Here is a 21,108-nt window from a genome sequence, read left to right as displayed (position 1 = left end):
TTTTGTCTTATTGTCTAGTTTAAAGATGAAGTACCATTCGTGGTACATGGCTGACTACCGTCAATAAAAAGTTTTGTACTGTAAAAGACAGTACAGTCAATAAGTTTACTGCCTGGTCTGGCAGAAGTGTCTGTAATATAAAAAACTAGTACTGAACATATAATTTTCGTAATCCTATTATCCTTCATCCGCTCTACGTTTCCAAACTAAATTAACATTCCCGTCTCAATCTTAGTCACTATACACTTTACACCACATATCTCTCTTACTTATCATACTGATTCCTACTCTATCACTCAACATAGATGCTACGCGACGATCTCATTTTACGATATTAGTCCAACTTTCATGCTTCTTCTGCAATGCCCAACACATACTGCACATACATAACATAACATAACAAATACTACTAACAATAATAATACTGACTGCACTTCATTCCAATCAGTCAATAATAAAAACCAATAATGATTAGATTTTCAGATATTAAAATTATTCCTACTTTAAAATACGTACCGTAAAACGGTAACAGATTTCCAAGTACCGTAGTTGATTGAAGAGCATCTCAAACGCTTGAGTAAAATCTTCCAATTTAGCTTTCTTGTGAAAATCTACCAAATCGTCGTATTTGTCGTTCCAAAATATGCTATTGAAAGGATGCTGATGGGGCAGATAATCTAGGTTTACGTTCGCCAATTTCATTATGGCGACATTCAGATATCGCACACGCAAAGTGATGGTCGTATATAGGGATATGAAGAAGGAAAGATCGTAATATATGAAGTACAATAGAGTGAAAAGGATTGCACCGGTTATGTAAATGTATAAGTCTCCCCTGAATGTGAAAAATAGGACAAGGAGCATTATAGCTTGTGTGAAGCCTGAGACTAAGCACAGAGAGTAATATACATTGAATGTGATTTCTCGCATGAACTGGGTTTCTTTCCCTCCAAAGAAATGATCTATTTCGACACAGTCGTTGAGAAACAAAGCGGCACTGCGCTTATTGACAGTTGACATGTTTAATATAACGACGTTATGGAATACGAGAAAGTTAATTAAAATCATTACTTCTGAGGCCATCAAGTAGTTCTTTATGATGGCTAGTTTGTAGATCAAGTATACTGTGCAGGAGTTTATCGTAGATAACACTAGGACACTTATTATAACCGACGATAATGATTTATTTTCTATTCGACCGTTTGAAATGTCAAAACGGCCCACTCCCATTAGTTTAAACGGCCAAAAAATTGACAGCTTCAATCTACCTATGTATTCTTCATATAATATTTTCTTTTCTGAGTCTTCCATTTTTTAAAAGTATCTCTGATCTGTAGTGAACACGTCTTTTCAGAAAATGATTAGTTATTATATTGAAAACGATATTGAATTCATCTATAAAATTAAAAATATTAGATTACATCCACTGGGAGACAATTATGTTATATCATGAAGAAAAATAATATACTACAATTTAATTTTGTCACATGGGGCTATCAAAAACATATTAACTAGCTATACTAAGTAATCAAATTGTCAGTGCGCCTGTAGAAGTAGTATACTACAAGGATGTCATGTTTCAATTTGCTTTTAGAAACCATCAGGCGTATTTTCATTAGACTCGTATGTAAGTTCGAAAGAAAACGATAAACTTGTTTCCGGTCTAAAAGTAGAATATGGCTTTGGTTGATATCATAATGAAAACGTAATAGACTAATTACTTATCCTTTTCTTTTATAGGTAGTATTAGATAGTATGTTATGGCCTAATAATAGACTGCGTCAGCTGAAATAGATGGTAAATATATATTTAAGCTTTGTAAGACTGAAGAGAACTGTTTGAATAAAAGACAAAAGTTAGGTTGGTAATATATCTATAGGTATACTATGGTGTATAGTAGATATATTAGGTAATCTGCAAGGAACTATTAAGTACAAGAGGGCTAAAATGGCCACATCGAAGCAATTCATCATTGCAATTTGACATTTACACATATAAAAGTAAGCGCAATGCAAACAAATGTCAAATAGCAATATTGCTTAGATGAATTGCTTTGATGTGGCCATTTTCACCCCCTAGTTCATAATATTTGTTGGTAGGATACCTAGATACTAATACATACAGTGGCTGCAATTACTTAAGTACTTAGTTATATTGCTGAAAATTGACGATGGTCTTACATACATACCTAGAAACATTTAAATATTTTGACAAGAATTTTGAAGAATCTTATTTATGAGTTCTTTAGGTTTTGGAGAAGAACATATTTTATTTTTTAAGAATTGTCAAATAAGGTTTTCTCCTGTTATCAATAATTATAAACACGGGAATAAAACAAGAAAGTAATCTTTTAATCATGATATATTGCTTATCAATACAGAGTAACAAAGATTTTGCTTCTTAAAATATGAAACTATTTGACAATGATATCAAAAATGCTAGTAAATGCAACAGACAAGTATAACCGAGGCATTGCGCTATCACAATATTGTGGACTGGACGAACCAATGATAAGCCAATATAAAAGATCCAATATATCAAAACTTATATAGTTGTTCAAATACTATAACAATTATCCTTTTTAAAATCTCATAAACGCTAATTAGGTACCTCTAAAGTTAAGTAGGTAATATTACTTTCTCAATTTTACTACATTTTCTAAATTTAGACGTATTTACAATGAATTTACTTTATAAACAAGCTCCGCCGTGAAAGCGCAAAGTATATCAATTGAGCATCGTAGTCTTGTAAAACTCCTCTCGGGAGCGCTGCAAGCCTTCCCGATGTACTTACACTAACTACACTAATAACAATCGACACATTAAATAATTCAATTACTCATAGGATTCTCACACACACTCACAGCACAGACTAAAACCGATCAATATTTTAATTTAAATAATATAAATATTCGTAGAAATGCAATTAAACTTGGTACGACATATCGTGATCCCGCTAAGGGTACTCACTATCAATTTTATAATTTTGATATCAAATAATAAGTACAAACAAAGAACAAACATAACATCATTATACACTTAAAACTTGTGACATAATTTGTGTTAATATTTTGAGAGACAATTAGAAGCTAGTATCACTAAAATGAGGAAAGAGATTCCTTACTGTGGATCTGCATCAAAGTTTTTGAATGTCTTTGATAGAGATTTTATTTTATGGATTGGACAAGAGATGTCATCCGATCCATAACTGTTTCATTTCAAGTCAGCGACCCTCACATTATGCGTTTAGCACCATCCAATAATCTCTTTTATTCTAACCATGGCTGGTTTGAAATGAAACTCTATAATCTGTTTTTCTAACAAGTCAAATCCATGGACTATTTCTAATGCTTAGTCTATCTTACTTATGGCTAAACTTATCGATTAATCCCGTACCATCACCAAAGATTGCACATAATACCCGATACTTTGATTTTTTAATTGCAGTCATGCCTAGTCCTAACGTAGGCGAGAATTTTCTTCGACTGTTAAAAAATTAAGGTATTTTTATGCGAACAAAATGTGTATTTTGTTCACAGTTTAACATAAACCACATAAAAGTACGCAATTTTTATAACGCGGAATGTCTACGTTTATTTTGGAAGACGATGTTAATACTTAGCTAAGAGGAATTACTTGTGCGTCTCAGTTCATTTGAAATTAGCACTGGGTGTTGGTTGATTATTATTTTAATGAGATTTATTTTACATACGGACGGAATAAATTCGTAACGTTAAGTACTTTTTCTACTTTCGAGATAGAGAACGCTAGATCAGTCGTTGGAGATACGTTGTGTTTAGTTGTGGACCGGCATGGGTAGTTGGCCTAGCAATTGGTTCGCGAACGTGGCGTTCGTGAACTTGAAGTGTCGCTTGTCGTAGAACTTGAGCAGCGCAGGGGAGTAGGGGTGCTGCTTCTTGAGGTGCATGTAGTGCTCCTCGGGCTCCGAGGTGGTGTGTCCGCATTCCTCGCACACGTACATCTGCAAATATTAACATAACATTAGCTTCCACTGATTTTTTTTATATGTTTCTTGTAACTTTGTAATTAAAAACATTTCAAATGACAAAAGTATCGTAATAATATTGCTTTAATTACCTTAGTCCTCCTTTCCTTGTAGGCGTACGTGTGCTGGACTCCGTGAACTTTCAAGCAATGAGATTCTAGTGAACATCTTTGGGTAAAGGATTTTTCGCAGAGATTGCATTTGTAGGGTCGGACCCCGGTGTGTGTTCGCGTGTGCCGTTTCAGATCGAACGTGTCGTTGAATCCTTTTCCGCAGAAGGTGCAGAGATATCGCTTCACGTCAGAGTGGCATTTCATATGTCGGTTCAAGAGCCTTTGCAGACTGAAGTTCTTAGAGCACACTCGGCACACAAACTTCGTGGGGTCGTCCTCGCTGACTAATACTTGTTTGTTCTTCTCCTCTTCTCGTTGTCTGGCATTCGCCTCAGTTGCCAAAGGATTCTTTACTCCGTGACCACCGTTGATGAATTCCAAAGGAAGCTCGGCTGGCAGTCCCAACTGCAATAGAAGATAAAAAAAAAACTTTATAACGTGTTTGGTTTTAAGGACAGCTATATAATGCGATATCAACAGCCTATGTATTTCCTACTATTCCTGGCTATATACTAAAGGAAAAAAAAATTACGTTTTACATAATTTGTAAGGCTGAGCGTAATCAATTACAGCTGTCCTTTTACAGAAAATGTATGAACGAAATAAGTACACAAGAATGCAGTAAGTTAAAGCATAAGTTGATTCAGGCTCAGCGCTACATCATGATTTTTCATTATCAATCTTCGATGTCGTCTTTTTTATTTCATTTTATATACTTCGGTCTGACGACATTGAAGTAGAAAAACGAATTAAAGCTTCGCCTTAAAATCAAGTAATGCTTACCCTTTGTTGCAAGATTTGTATTTTAGCATCGCCTTTCTTGAGACTTACAGCAGCGGCGGGGCTGAGGGCGGAGTTCTCGACGTGGCTGCTGCCGTCGAGCGAGCTGTTGCCGCCCGGCGAGGGCAGCGACACTCCCGTCGGGGAATCCAGCTCCAACGAGTGACTAGCGAAGGGGAACCCGGGCGACAGGATCTGCTGTCGCTGCTGAAGCTGCACGTGGATCTGCAACTGCTGCATCTGACCCTCATTGTGTTGCAGCAACGCCGGATTTAGTTGCATCAATAAATCAGGACGCTCCTTAGCGAAGTTGTACGACGAATTCTGCTCTTGGCTCGCAAATGCCAAATAGTTCGCCTTTTCATAATACTGTCTACTTAAATTCACTTGTTCAGCCAGTGACTCGATATCGACTGGGTTATGAACCGAGTCAGGGGTAATCGATGATGAGGACTCCCTTATGTCAGAGTCGGTCAGGGATTCGACGACATGGTTATTTAATAAATTAGCAAAGTCTTCCGCCGAGTCAGACAAGTTTCCTAAGATTCCTTCATTTGGTGCAAATGTTAGGGTGGTTGAAAAATCTTCTCCCATATCCACTACCATAGAATCCACAAAATTGCTTCCATAATTGCCAATTGAGCCCAAATTTTCTAATTTGCCATCGTAATCTATTTCTTCATCTTTTAGTGCGAGGCCGTAATGAGCATTTTGCATTAGTGAATATTGTTTGCTTTGTTCGGGGAAATTAGTAGAATTATCATTGTTTTCACAGTCCATATTGAATCCATTAATAATATTGAATTCATTGGAAAAGTTGCTATTGGCATTGAATGAATTTTGACCACCTTTTGTAGATGGCCCCAGTGTTTCATAAAAGGGTGGAAGGCTGCCAGTGGGTGGACTGTTAGGTCCATAGTTAGATCTACCATCACGGCCGTTACCGCCACTGCCTGATCCACCGCCAATGGCGCCGCCACCGCCGGAGGAAGGAGCAGTGCTACCACCACCAGAGCTGAAACTGCCAGAGCCTCCAGTGCTCTGGGAATTCGAGTTCGATCCGCTCCCACCAGTGGATCTTCCATGTCCGGCTGCGGCACTAAGGATACCTGGAACTTTATTAGCGGGACAATTTCTTAGAACTAAAACTGGCCTGGCTAAAATTCCATTAGCAATCTTGGAACTGCTTGTTCGCCTTTGCTCTCTTAATTTTTTCTCTGTTTCTTCATCTTCAGTTTCTCCTCTCTTTTTAGCTATAACGTAATCTATGGGTTGATCTTGTTCCGGTTCATTTGCAGGCAGTGTAGGTGGGATGCTTACATCTGCTAATTCTTTTTTGTTATTTTGGAACTGTGACTGAGAAGGTGTTCTCTGAATAACTGACACTTTTTGACAAGTAACACTATTGTCAATTCCAGGTGAAGGTGTTGATTCAGGTGATGGTGAGTTTCTAGATGGAAGTACAACGGGGTCAGTTTCTAATGGATCTTTTTCTTCTTTTATGAGAGGTCTGTCTTCTGTTTTCTTCTCTTCTACGGGCAGATACTGCTTACGCTCAGCTTGTGTGAGAACATGCCCTCTGTGGCTTCCATAAGGAATATCACCTCCAAGGATTGAAGATATGAATCTCCTGGGTTCCTTTGTGCGTCTTTCTAGAGTACCTTTTGCTCCATTGTGTTCATTAAAGACATCGCGATCTGTAACAAAGAAAAGTCGTGGTTAAAACTAAAGAATATCGATCAGTTATTTTAACGGAAAAATGCAAGAATTTGTTGAATCAAAACAAGTTAACGAGTAGTGACTATTCGTCCTCGACTTATTACTAACGTATTCGTGTGGCGTCGAGGCTTGAGACCTCGTTGACGTCACTGGTATGTGCCTCCATAACGGTAATACTCGCCTCCGCATACACGCCTACAATGTTTTTGTGTGCGTGTTTATGTGTATTTGTATCGCATTATTATAATTGGCGCGCCAGGACAAAGTGACATATTCAATCTCGACCCAAATCTGCTAACAATTGACGCTTTGGTTGTTAGCCATTCATTCAACTCCCAATGTTTCCTGTCTATCTCGATGGTTATTATTCTAGAGTCACACCATAAAATGATCCCCGATAATTAAATTGAAATGATAGTGCAATGAAGCAATGTTACAATGTTTGAAACGCTTTATAATTTAGGAAAGATAGAAACGAGAGTAGACTGTGTTTGGGTAAAAAAATGTGTGCCATAAAATTACGCTATTTGTATTGTATATAACAAAATGTGCGTAGGTAGTCAGTGAAAGTCCCAAGGTTGGTCCAAACGAGTTCCTTTGCCCTTTCTCAGCTTTTGTTAGGGATCCAAGGACGCAGCCTGCATTGTTGGGGCTATTTTTTGTACCGGGTCCGTAATTGTATGCGTCTGAGCAGGCAGGCATGACGGCGCGGACTTTAATTTGGAATCTCTCCATAGTTCACGATTTTGTTAAATTCTTTCAATGTTTTCAAGTCTGCATATTGAGGGAGCAATAGCGGCATATTGATGTACAAAATTTATTTTCTGAGATTTTATGTCTCTTCTTGCGCTTCCTGGAAAGGTGTACTATATTGTTGAATGGTAATATTGATATAAGTATCAACAGATGTGATTTTAGAGTTGGTTAGACTCATAATCAATTTCAAGTAACTATTTATTATAGTGTTTCAGTAATGAACAAAATTATAAATTAATTATTTCATTTAATATTCGTGCAAAATAAATTTGCGGATAGTATTTCCAACAAGCCTAGAGTTCGTTGGTAAACCTTGAACCAAAGCAATTGTAATTTAGATTATTTTATTTATTTATTACAAAACTATACCTAAAGGAATATTTTTAATTGAAATTACATAAAATATGTACATAAGAAAAGGAATGATTTAAAAACAATAGAAATAAAAAAATATACCTACTAATTAAATGTAATAGATTTTGTCATATACAAATCGTTAGATATTTTAGGTACATAAAACATACCTACATTACATTGTAATATACAATTATGGTACCTTAACTTTTTACCCTTGTACCACCCAGATTTAAGCATGTCAGTGATAAAAGAGCTTCCTTAAAAGATAAGCGGAACACTATTGTTTCAACTAAAGGTCAGGTAAAGCTTATGGGAGTAAATAAAAGATATATCTACATTATGCAGCGTTATATGGTGACTCAGGAAATTCGCATCCATACAATTAAATAAGTAATTCAAACCTTTGAAGTAACTGTTTTATGACGTCTGTGTTTAATGCCATTATGCAAATGGGTCACTTGTAGGTAAGTATATGAACGAACATGGATGTGGTGATGCAAAAAAGTTGGATAAATGATCCGACTTTGAAATAAGTCACGAATTTGGTATAAAATGCGCTGAAGAAGGGAAGGAATCTTATGCTATGTAGCCGGTTACTTTTATGGTCTGATGCAAATGCCAGAATTTACAGAGTAAGACGTATTTCTATGCAGTTTAATTTTGTTCTTGGGTTATGCTTAGGTGAAGCAGTTTGTAGACGTGTATTAGTAGTTCTTTGTATTGAGGATGGAGCTATGAAATTGGATTTCGTAGGAAACCGCCAACAAAATTGCGCGTCCCGGTCCGCTCTCTCTGCTCTAAGTGCTTATAAGGACTGAACGTTACAGATGAAAACTTAGTTGTTATGTAGATCTAGCTATTTATTTGGCAATAATTAAACCACACTTAAAAAATAAATACAGGTACGCGCCATAAAAGTAGTTCCGCTGATTTTATTGGAACTAATTGACAAGTTATAATAATTCTGTGCAGATATTGCAACGCTATAGCCGAAGCCGCGTGACTTCTTTCCACGCTTTTTTCTTCTTTTGTGGCGCAGACTACGACGCTATGATAGAGCTAGTCTGCGAGACATTCAAATATAATATTTTCTTATTAAAATCTATACGTGCTCATTAGGAGTAGCAGTGTGGATATTAATATAACGTATTTTATCCTATATGTATATAATATATTTATGTATATCTACTTTATTTATGTTAGTAGGTAGTTGTTAGCTTTTTGTAAGTATTTATTTTCTTGACATTGGTTGCCTGGAAGAAATTGCTGCTTAGCAATAAGGCCACCAGATTGTACTGTATCTTTCGTCCACGTGTGTAAATCTTGTTTTGTGTGTTGTGTGCAATAAACTATATTTGTATTGTGTCTTATTTATGTTCGAATATGTATTGAAAGATATTAATTTAAATATTGATAAAAAATACAACGGTCTGTATACCATACATAATGTTTTCCGTGACTACTATTGACAGTTAGTCCACAATTTAGTTTTACGCAGCTTAATAACGCCCTCTGGTAATAATTCGCCTTGCTCTATCAAAATTAAAAGAGCAGATGTAATTTATAGTCAAAGCCAAATGTTATTACTTTTAAAGTAAAAAAATGCTCTTGAGAAAAAAGATACATTTTAAAAGGCCAAATTGGTAATTTGCTTGTAAATAATTTAATGTTTCAGACTCAGTTAACATCTAGAATGCATCGTAAAAAAGAATTGTTTGATAATCTGTCACTTTACTCACTATGTATAGGTACTCAGTGAACATAGTTACAGAATCAAATACCAATAGTAATCGGTCACTACACTCCAGTATGCATAGGAATATAGTGAATTTAGTCACAGAATTAGATACTAATAGTAATCGGTCACGATACTCACTATTTAAAGTTACATAGTGAATATAGTGACAGAATCTAATACTAATAGTAACTGGTCACTATATTCAGTATGTATAGGTAGATAGTGCATATAGTGACAGAATCTGATATTAATCGTAATCTATTTTTATTTATTAGTATGCATGTATGTACAGATAAAATGTCATTGTTATATTTTTCTTTTTACTTTGCCGTGGCGAATGACATTTGGAACCAGACTAGAGCAGCCACAGAAATAATATGCACTGACATTAGTATTCAGTATGCTGCAGATGATTGTTGACCATACCGACGCGAATCCTAATAAGAGAATTCACTTAGGAAAAAACCCGTCAAAATGGTTATTATAATACCTAGTAAGTAGGTTTTTGCAACGTCCACTATTGAAGTTAGGCGGACCCGTCCACGTCCAAAACTTCTAAACTGGAACCAGGTCCCAGTTGTCCCTTTTAAAAATAGTAGTGGTCAACTGGGCCCACATCATGACTGTTTACAGGTACGTAGGTATTAGTAAAAATGCTAAGGTAACGCTGTGTGTCTGTTACTGCTGGACTGATTAGGATGAAAATTAGCATATATTTACCTAAGACAAAGAATAAGTTACAGCGATAAGCAAAGTCTATGCAGACAAAGTCACATGCAGCAATCTAGTAGTAAATATTCCAACAGTGACTGTTATTTAAGTGTTAGTTAACTAATTTGCAAGAACTGTATAAGTTATTCAGTAGACAGAACATTAGCGAAGTAGCAGCCATTTTTACCGGCTCTATTTAAATAGTGCGGATTTTATTCTAAAACGGTAAGTCAAGGTCTCGTAATTGCCATGTCCATATCTACTCTGTTACTTGCCGTTTCCTGTAGAGGAATAGTCAGGCCTTGAATGCGAACACTCATTATTTGGCCATTAAAGTCGACTCAGCCTTCTTCGCATCACTTTTTGGCAGTAATTAGTGATTCTCGAGAAGTGGGGATTTTAGCATACCTCGTTTCGTTTGTACGTAGGAACAACGCGTTACTAGTTATACAGACGTTTATTTGTAATGCACATTAAAATAGATTGCGGTTTATTTTCCAAGCAGGTTTGTCTGCTATTCAGCTTGGTCGTTAGGAATAAATTGTGGGATAATTACGCTTCATGAAGCAATATAGCTCGGACAATCACTTTGTCATTATTTGGCCAGCGTTAATAACCTTCACACATTTTGCGGCTTACCATAGCTTCAACGCAGTGTAAGGTGTTCGTATTCCTTATAATTATCATCACATTAATCACCGACCAAACGTTCTAATACGCCAAAATGATTAATTATATACTGCTTGTAGATTACATACAGAGCAACAAGCGGGCGCGCAACGCACAATTAAATATTATCCGATCATGACCAAAACCTTCAACAGCTGCACGTTTTCCATTACTCTAGAATGACCGTTTACATCCGCAAAAAAGTATATTTTGATTCAATCAAGCTTTTTGTAATCAGGCCCAGGCAGATTATAGAATTCCACGGAACCACGACCTTGGAATTCCACTTGCTAAGTTCTCGCTCCTGTTCCTGACAGGCTTTCGCGTCCTTTAGTTTTTATCAAAATTTTCATATCTACTTACCTAGATACTTTGAATTGCCTTTTAAAATTATTTTCATTAGAATAAACATAATTATCTTGAATTTGGCATTTCGTTGGGCGCCTCTCCTATTTATAATTTATTGATACGAAAACAAATTAAAATTTCTTTAAGGAAATCAAAAACGGACGTTAAATAATGACGTAGATATGCGTACATAGACGTAGCTACACAAAGAGCCGGCAGTAACTTGCCGGGGGCATTAATAAAAACTAGCGAGGCTCGGGGCGGGCGCGGCGCGGGCGCACGGCTGCGGCTAGCTTGTCCTTGTGTCGGGGTTATCGGACGCTCTTAACATTTAACGCGTTATAAGACAGCTATGAAGAACCGCTCTGGTCGGAGAGCACATAAAATTCCGTTGAAGCCTTTTTTCCATAAGCACATGTACCGATAACACACGGTACTCTACGCAAAGGATCGGTTAAAAGAACGTTTGAAGGACATGTTTTTTTTGTTTTGAATTATTTATCACAATCGCATACGTTGTGTAGGACGTGTAGAATTGCTTCACGTGAATATAAAATACCTTTTTCCTATTGTCGAGGTACCTAGCTACAATTTAAAATGCGTTACAGTTAGAGTTAAGCGGAAAATTCTATTCGTACGTTTCCTTTTGATGGTACTAATTTATTCGCAAACTTATGTTTGGCATTGGAAAAGGCTGTTAAATTCGCAACACGTGTAATTGTTTTTACTTAGTAATGATAAATTAATCCTTTGTAATGTATCTATTCTCACATTTATGTTTGTATCCGCTAATGGGGTTGTAAGTATATAGCAACCTACTTCCTTACCACACGTCCGCAACACCTACAAAATGTAATTACTGAACCTTCCGTATAGATATTTTCAACATTGCTCCTGTGCTACAAAAAACGGCAATTCTAAACATCAAGTCTCTAAACGAACGGTCGCAAAAACTGTTCAATGCTTTATTATTATTTTGTTCACGACGTGAATCACAACCAGATTTGGCTAGGGTTAATGACCCAAATATGTTTAGCGAAGTGTTCAAGGCTAGAACCAAACCGACTTAATTTGGCAGCTAGTTGAAAAAAATCCGGTATCTAAGATGGCAGGCGGCTGACTTGTTTTCGTTGCCTTGTTTCGTCTCAGGCGACTCAAGTTTTATTACAAGTTTATCCGTTAAAACCGTTATTCAAATTGTCGAAGGATGCCCGATAAACCTCGGTGCTTTATGGATCGAACTCATAAAAATATCTGAACGTTTAAAAGCTTTCCAAAATTGTAATTAATACATATTAAACATGTAAATGTATCGGAAACTGTACTTATACTGTTCATTTTATACAAATAATTAGCAACGGTGAAGTCCTCTAAGCGTGGGAATTACATAGGTGGGCGTTCTCGAAACTTAAATTGAAGCTGGAGCGATAAATAATCTCTTACTGTTTTTAAAAAGTGCTCTCTTATGTACGGTTAATTTGAATTGATATTTACCGATATATTTGAAAGGCATCTTTAATCTTCGTTAATGAGTTTGACAGTTTCCAGTCCTGTATTTTTACTTAATTTCGAGTGATTTTTCTGTCTGGTATGAGCTATGTCGAGATGTCCTCAAGGTAGTGTCTGTGGGCGGTCGCAGTAAATTGCTCCAAAATACACGAAATGATTATCTTTTATTGCGCATGACACAACAATGGAGGAGATGACCTTACGCTCCTGAGATGTAACCGTTGCTAACCACTCGCTAATTTATTTATTTTGTATTCTTCATGTCTACGCGACCGCTTTTGTGTCCTTAATCCAGCATCCTAGTTTATCAAGCATTATTTATGACACGAATATTGTCATTCCAAAAACCTTTTGATTGTTTATAAGATTAAACTGAAGAGTCTAGGTGGCCCTTTAAGTATACGATAAGAGTAGAGGAGTGCTTTTAAAACGTATATTAGTCTTTGTCATAGATATGTTTACTTCCATTATAGGTAGTTAATGGTTGTTCTTTGGTAGAATATAAACATTTGAATATTGAAACCGGCTGCGACGTTTTTAAAGGTACTTAAGAACAATTATGTCGTATGTATACAAAACATAAGCTTACGGTTATATCCCAATGGGGTAGACACAGCCCCCCACACCTCACCGAGTTTTATGTCAGACCAACGTGAGTGTATGTACATACAGGCTGGAATAAGCTGGCTGTTGAACGTTTGCGTACTTCATTAGTCAATTTACAGTAATGGCAACTACTTTATATAATCAAGCACCGAACCTGGTAGCCGCACACTTATTAAGTACGATAAATTTGTCACATCTGCTACGTACACGTGCCAGTTTTGCAATCGAAACAGTTATTCGCGACGAATTTAAATGTATAGGTCTAAATCGACATCGATGGAACAAATTAATTTCTCTTACACGTGTGTGAAATTTATTCGTGGATCCATAGTGACGGTTATAACTGCATGTTGCGCAATCATATGTTTATGACGTCACAGACATTTGCTACATTTCTGTGAGGTCACACAAAGCTGTTCTATGTCTTGTCTCGGCGTCATCAGAGTAGATTTGTGTACGTAAGCGCAATCTGTATTTGATTTCGCTAAGAGATTTGACTGTGTCAAAGATAAATTATAAAATGATAATCTAGAAATAGAATCCCGTCTAACACGATCAAAAATCAATCTTATTTTTCTTTTTGACCTATTTTCTAAATTTAAGTATGACTTTTGACCGTCTTTACTTATGACGTCGCGGGGCAGTATTTTCATACAAATTCCGTAGAAAATTTTCGTATTGACGTTTCGTATCTCATTTGACAAAGTTGTCAAATAGCCTATTGTTTTTAATATACGACGGTACCGTAAAGGCGTGTTGCACAATAGCGAATTTGTCCACGACGACGGGCGTAATGGAATCTATGACAGTGATCACGTGGGTTATAACGTTTCCACGTTTCCGCAACTTGGTCACTAGTGTCTGCCAGAACTGCTATCATAAACGCCGGTAATGACCTAATGACGGTTGCATTTAGAAAATGCTTTTGCGGTAATAATTGCGGCTAATGGCATCTTTTGTTCGTAACAGTACCATCAGTCGGTTGCTATACCTACTAAAATAGCTAGACTTGTATTTCAATAGGACAACACTGTTAGAGGCAAGTGTTAATTTTCAAGTTTAGAATTACGGGATTTCCGCAAAAGCGAATTCTTTTTTCTAAATTTGAATTCTTTCTATCTCTACTTTGAATCTATTCTCGAAATAGAAGCCTCGTAAATGTTTCCTAGAAAAAGAGATTGCCAAGCCTCGCAGGTATAAAGAATTAGGAGGGCACACTCATGGCCACTGTCTTAATTCCATGCAAACGTTTGCTGAGTTGAAAATATACGTATACGTGTGAAAATATAAGACATGTTTCGTGTATAATATAAAAATTATATAAGAAGAGTCATCTCCCTAGCGTTGTTCCGTTTTTAAGGGGTCCGTTTACCTAACCTGAAGATTTGACACGTCCGGTTTTTTTACAGAAGCGACTGCCTATCTGACCTTCCAACCCGAAAGGAATACCAGCCCAACACAGGTTAGGTCACATACCTCCGAAACGCATTTCTCGTGTGTACAAGACGGGTTTCTAGACTCGTTATGTTATTTACTCTTACATAAAGATGTGGTAATAAATAAATAAGCAGATGTATCGTTTTTTACTTAGGTGTGGTACTAATGCAATAGGTATAAGAGCCCGCATCTCATATGGCCGGTCAAACCGGTGCTTGCTACAAGTTGTAGGGTGCATTATACCATGTGTCCGGGCCGTTCCTAGAACAAACGCGGTGCGACCGCGCCTCATGTGTGGAACATCTTGACTGCTGCAAAAAATAAATGCCAAGCCATTACCTAACCGACACTCAAGTGTGGCCACGTGGGATGTTGACTCTTTAAAGCAAATTTCCTCTTAACACACAAAACTCAGTCCCAAGAATCAAGTATGTAACTGTCCGGGAAAGATAATATCAAACATTCACGCCATATATCGCGAATTAAAACTTAAAAGCTAAAACACCACGAATGGTGATAAAAAAATATATTAAACGGATTTATTCCTCGAACAGATTTGCAGTGCTTAGTCTCAATGTAATCCGATTTTTACAATCGCCAAACGTCAAAAAAACAAAAGCAGAAAAAGGTAGTAAAAGGTAAGGCAAGAGGTAAAAAGGCAGACGGAGTACAATGGAACGGGGCGACCACATGGCGAAGTGCATTTCTTCTTTTTGGCTATTCATAAAGATGCAGATTTACTGTTCGCAAATGGCAACATACGATAACGATCGCCAATCGTTTTTTTCCTTTTGTTCCCTAGATTAGTTTGGAAACGGAATAAAAAATGTTTTGACTGCGCTGCGAGTCGATACGGCTGTAGGTATAATGTGAATGATAACCAGATGTTGCCATTTTATGCTTTTTTATACCCTCTCTCACTCATTATTGGCATTAAAATATGCACTCCATACCTACTGTTTATTTCGTATAGAAGAGTAAGTATATGAAAGAACTCTTGGCCTTAATCTCATTGTCAATACTTTAAGCGTAGTTATTATTTATTTAAAATGTGATAAATGATTGGACGTTATTGATTATTTGCTTTATGGAAGATATCTTGACCTTAAGCCTGACGCATTCGTGTTCTATGAAGCTTGAAGGTACTCGATCCCGTAGTGGGAAACCGCAGTGTGCGATCTAAATAATTCGATGCGATGGGCTGTCCTCGATAGACTTGGCCGCAATTTGTTTATATCCTATAATAAAATAGTCTTAAGACCCAAAGTATTTTTAAAATTCAAACACTATTGTTGTACCTCTGGAAATATGGACTATCATTTAATACTATAAAGGAGTATGTAAATTAGAACACGCGTACACATATAAAATCACCCCTGTTTTCCGTTGGGGTAGGCTAAGATAACGGAATGATACTTACTATGATCCTGACACTCCACTTCAAAACTAAACTAGACTATTGCACATATAGATATAAAAATAATGAACTAAGTATTATATTTATAGGCTTGAATAGATCACATGTCACTGATTGTCATCATATCTATCAATAAGTGAATTAAATCATTTATTGCACAAATATGGTATTTTACTTGGTAACAATATATGTATAATAAGTACTTAAGTACAGCATCTTCTTCTATCGTGTGGGTTGTGAGGTAGAGTACCAACCTCATCAACCCTGGTGTCAGGGTTACTATTGAGCCACAGCATATTTGGCCATAATAAAGGCGTGCCAATTTGTTAGTGTATTAATAAGTCAAAAGAAGGGGTTTAGGATTCATCATATTCAGAATTTCGTGTCAAAACTAGCTGCAAGTCTGATGATTTTGTTGTTCTATATAATTCGACTCAATTTACACATATATTTATATATCTAACCTCGCAAGGCCGAGATCTCCAGATACACTAGTAAAAAAATGGGGTTTGGATTTTAAAAGAACATTCAGTCTTACAACTGTCTATTTAGGATACATATATAGCTATTTTAGAAATTAATAGCCTATACTATTGTCCATATAATTTAATTTGTACATTTATATTGATTACTTTTCCATTTGTAATATTCAAAAATAGCTGACATATAAGATGTGCGAAATATATTGAACATAAAACGACGTCTTTCGAAGCTGGCTCATCACAGTAGAGTGCGTTGTTGTGTGTGTTTGTGCAAAAATGACATCAGAATATTTGTTTTTATCATCCTTTTTACTCAACATGTGTTGATCCGTTATTTATTAAGGTGTATGCGGACTTTTCAAGATGTTTTTTTACCAATTCATATGTAGTTACTTATAAGTATTTCGACATAGTAATAACTAAAAATAATACCTTACATGATTATTAAATTGATGTACGGTTGTTACGAGCTTAATCTTTTTAGAAGATGATAAATGATGTCTTATTAAAGTTAACCTTTTAAGTTCACTAGTTTAGGCCTTCAAGCGTGTCTTCTATAGTTTAATAAGGCAAGTTTAAATGCAGTTAACGATTGCTCTGACCCAGTGAGTGTTAATTGGGAAAAAAACCAGTCGCCAATATGTTGTACTCGCCTCAAATTAATTCATCTGCACGTGGAATGCAGTCAATTGCATAACTAGTTTACTGTTATTGTTCTTCACTTGACTCTTTGTAGGAAAAAACACTTGATAAATAAAACTTTTTGTAAAATGAGAAACCGTTATTTTTAATTGCTTATGAACATTCACATTCTATTAGTAACCGAGTAACGCTTTTATAAATAGTTAATTTGTTCAGTTTTGCAATAAAAATGTACTATTAAAATTATATTTTATTGATAAAACCAATTAATAATAATAAGTGGTTGAAATAAGAATGGGAATGCAGAAGACGCGGCGCGTTGAACTCTTTTGTATCAGCGATGCTGGTAACGAAAGATTTCATATCATACAATAAAAAATATTATTGTTTAGCCTTATTTTACTTATAATTACTATTAAATAGTAAACATTTTTGTAACTTAGTGATGCAATAAAGTAGATAAGTACGGAATAGTTCTGTTTTGTAGTGACTTTGAGACCATTATAAAGCTGTTATAAAGCTTATTATGCTCTATTATGTCAGGTTTATTTCTATCATTCTTTTGTGTAATAACGCTTTGTGTAATAAAAGAGCAATGTCAAAGGTGATTCGACTATAATATAAACTTCCCCTCCGAACCCCTGGTGCAAATCGTCTTGGGGTCAAACGACCTTCCCTTGTTGTTCAGCAAGCGTGCCCTTTTCTCTACAGGTGCTATTTCACCTGTAATAACTCGATACAGGTCTATTTTTACACCCTTTAAAGTATCAAAATAGACCAATATAAGTGCGAATGCGGGCTCGACTTTTTGTAACGGTACGATTCGCTTTTGTTTTAGCCAACCAACCAGTTCAGTCATGAGCAATATCGTATACGCCCTTTAGAACCAAGTCGCGTTAACATATTTGATATATCTAGTGAGACTTACAGTTCAATTTATCGAAAAAGTTAATGTGACATGGTACTAAAGCGTAATATTAATCCTCATGACCGTACATTAGGAGATTTGCATACAAACTGCTGTAACTCTAATTGGCACCGGTAATTTCGATAGCAATTTCGAACCCATTGTGTGAACCACATTAATATGCGCATAAATTGAATTCAAAGATAGAACCTGAGGGTATCTTAATAAAAGAATTGGGTTGTACGGTAGCCTTGGAAACGTTGATAACAACCCGTATAATTTCTACAATGTTGTCTTCCGTACTTTTACATGTAAAACACATGCGAACGAATGAGTGTGCGCATAAAAATACTTACATATAAGGAAACAGGCGTTCAGACACCTTTAGGAGAATGTGTGTCGTCTATTGATAACAACAGACTATCAGAGCCGTAAAGTATCGTTTCCTCATACCTGATGTAGCATACATGTGACAATCTTTACAGTTCTGTAGGAAACAAACATAGCACCACATTGAGTAACTGACACATACGATTTATGCAAATAACGTTTCGCATACAGCGACCATAGTTAATTGGATTGAAATGACAGTTGAGATCGGTGACTAACCTAAATACAAAGCCGTGGTCCGCCGGAAACAGCGCTATTGTGCCGCATTCATTGACACCTACTGCCTACATCATCCGGTCAATTCCTGTCTCGTATCGCCACAAAAATCATCGACACCTCAATGGCGCACGTACTAAAACTTCCAGTACAAACTTCGCCTTTGAAGGCTGATTTTATGGAGGAGAGTTCAATGGCAAGAAACATGGGAGCATATTGCACGTCACCCAAAGAGAATCCTGAATATAATAATACGTGGGAAGTATTAGTCACTAAAAGAAATAAAGAGAAATAATTTTGACTCAATTGAGGAAAGTAAAAAGTTGTTAATGAATAAACAAGATTTGCACATCCTTCCATCCAATGAATCATTATGGATCTGTAATCCAATAACTTCCTGAAGCAATATTCCATGATATATTTTGATATTGATTTCTTCATATAGTATATATTAATCCAATCCAGACCAGTTTGTCCTCTAAACCGAGTTCTAAATCAATTTCTTTTGGTTTCATTACTATGAATGTTTTGTCCTCTTTAGGACGTCTGCAGGCAGTTTTGGCCTGAAATGACGCCATTCTGTATTTTAAGAGACCGACCTGGTCCTCACCTTGGCCCACTGGATAAGTATATCATGCAAATCTCTTATGCGAACTCGAGACGCAAGTCTTCGTTGATAACCATCGACTGTGTAAAAAAAATGACTTATCATTGTCCTTATTGTTCGTGCAAAAAAATTAAATAGAGTTAAGTGTAAAGTAAGCACGTGAACTTTTTAGCATGTCGACGAGAGCAAACATTTCGTGGAAACGCAAAAACATGACAGTTATATCAGTGATTCACACTTTGTAACTACCTGGACCGTTAAATTGTCCGGTGACCGGACGATGCAGGTTTACTTATGTGGTGTTCATATAATAAAAAAATAGTTTACAATAATTATATATTTGACCTATACAATTGCATTACTGACGCCGATGAAGCTGGTCAAAAGATCATTGACACAGAACATCTTCGCTTCATCAATCAAGAAAACCGGTACACAATATAATGACTGCTGTATCTATACTCCTGGCAAAGAAATAAACATAAATGTTGACAAAAGAGGGGACAGGTTGGGATCACGCAAGTCACACATGATCTCAGGTAGATATTTGCTGGACCGTAGCCGAGAACAGGATTCTGTCCAAGTGTGTGTATCCTTTTTTTGGTCTTGCAAGTGGCCGTTATGGAGGAAGTGGTAATTATAAAACTAAATCTTACGTTACGATACAAAATAGCAATAGGCGGTATCGAAGATGGGTAAAGATTGCTAGTGATACAAAAGATAGGAATGAGACAAGAACATTTTTTGAGAAGATTTAGCTGTGATGAAAGAATGATGAATGCCTTCTTTGTAACTAGTTAGACAGGATGACAGTGAGGATTACGATGTATAAAAAGCTGTCTGAAGCGATGAATGGATGCATTATGAGGGCGCGTGTTTGGCTGTGGACTCACCGACGCATTCCTTGTCCTTTTTCGAGAGCAGCGGGATTGGGCCGTCGTCCAGCGGCGAGCCGGGGCAGAGCGCGTCCGCCTTGCCGGCCAACAGCTCCTGCCCCTCTTGCAGCCCCAGCTGCTGCTCATGCAGCCGCTTCTTGATCAGGAAGATTTTCGGCATCTTCGGGCGCTAAATTACACTGCACTCGATCCTTAGTCTTAGTTAGTCACTGTGTCTGTAAATTGTAAATTCACCCTTTCCGAAACTGTTCAACACAGGTTAGCATCATATCACACTGCACGGTAAGTCTCCTCGGGTTGTTGATGTTTATTTGGTGCGTAGCAGCTAGCGGCACATGCGGTACCGTTGGCCGCTGCGAAAGGACTGAGTGCGAGTAGGTGTGCGGTGCCGGCGACACCGTTGCCCGAACAGGTCCGCCCCCGCCCGCCGCTGCGCCCGCGCACCGCGCCGCGCCGCCATGGGCCACGGGCACGGGCATGGGCATTGCCCATCCACCGCTTCGCACAAATACATTCCAGTAAAAGTGCTGTTTTGATACAAGGATATTGTCCTTATTTTTTCTATTGTATTCATGTCTTTTATTATTCAACGTCTGAAATGAAACATTAATGTCACTGTTCATTATGTTTGTTTACATAATTGCATAATTTTGTTCTATATTTTACACATGTAGATATTATATTATGTAATTTAATACCTACTGACTAACTCCATAACTATAATGAATTCTGTTGTTAGAATACGAATATAACGCTACATTTTAGCCTTCGATTCAGTTGAGTGGGCGTTTTTTCCTTGACTC

The 21,108-nt window shown here is 36.8% G+C and overlaps 1 protein-coding gene across 2 annotated transcripts; it reads right to left on the bottom strand.

Annotated features, from left to right (window-relative positions):
- Positions 1-2,343: 2,343 nt before the first annotated feature.
- Positions 2,344-20,679, bottom strand: LOC126366037 (transcriptional regulator ovo-like). Of its 2 annotated transcripts, none has more exons than XM_050008922.1 (4): positions 20,303-20,679; positions 4,902-6,595; positions 4,098-4,523; positions 2,344-3,981 (listed from the first exon to the last, which is right to left on the bottom strand). In XM_050008922.1, the coding sequence occupies exons 1-4, from the start codon at positions 20,463-20,465 to the stop codon at positions 3,796-3,798; spliced, it is 2,469 nt and encodes an 822-aa protein (XP_049864879.1). In that variant the 5' UTR covers positions 20,466-20,679; the 3' UTR covers positions 2,344-3,795. The 2 variants fall into 2 exon arrangements, with proteins under 2 accessions (XP_049864879.1, XP_049864880.1); XM_050008923.1 differs by having other exon boundaries at positions 4,950-6,595.
- Positions 20,680-21,108: the final 429 nt, after the last annotated feature.

This window comes from Pectinophora gossypiella, chromosome 4 (assembly GCF_024362695.1).
Source record: "Pectinophora gossypiella chromosome 4, ilPecGoss1.1, whole genome shotgun sequence".
Taxonomy (NCBI): domain Eukaryota; kingdom Metazoa; phylum Arthropoda; class Insecta; order Lepidoptera; family Gelechiidae; genus Pectinophora; species Pectinophora gossypiella.
Note: the sequence above shows the minus strand (reverse complement) of the source record. Positions and strands in the feature narration are given on the sequence as shown.

Coding starts and splice junctions, on each gene's coding strand:
- LOC126366037 (XM_050008922.1), bottom strand. CDS start 20,465: ATGCCGAAAATCTTCCTGATCAAGAAGCGGCTGCATGAGCAGCAGCTG. Junction 6,596..20,302: donor AAAGGACAAGGAATGCGTCG/GTGAGTCCACAG, acceptor TCTTTGTTACAG/ATCGCGATGTCTTTAATGAA. Junction 3,982..4,097: donor ACAAGGAAAGGAGGACTAAG/GTAATTAAAGCA, acceptor TAATATTTGCAG/ATGTACGTGTGCGAGGAATG.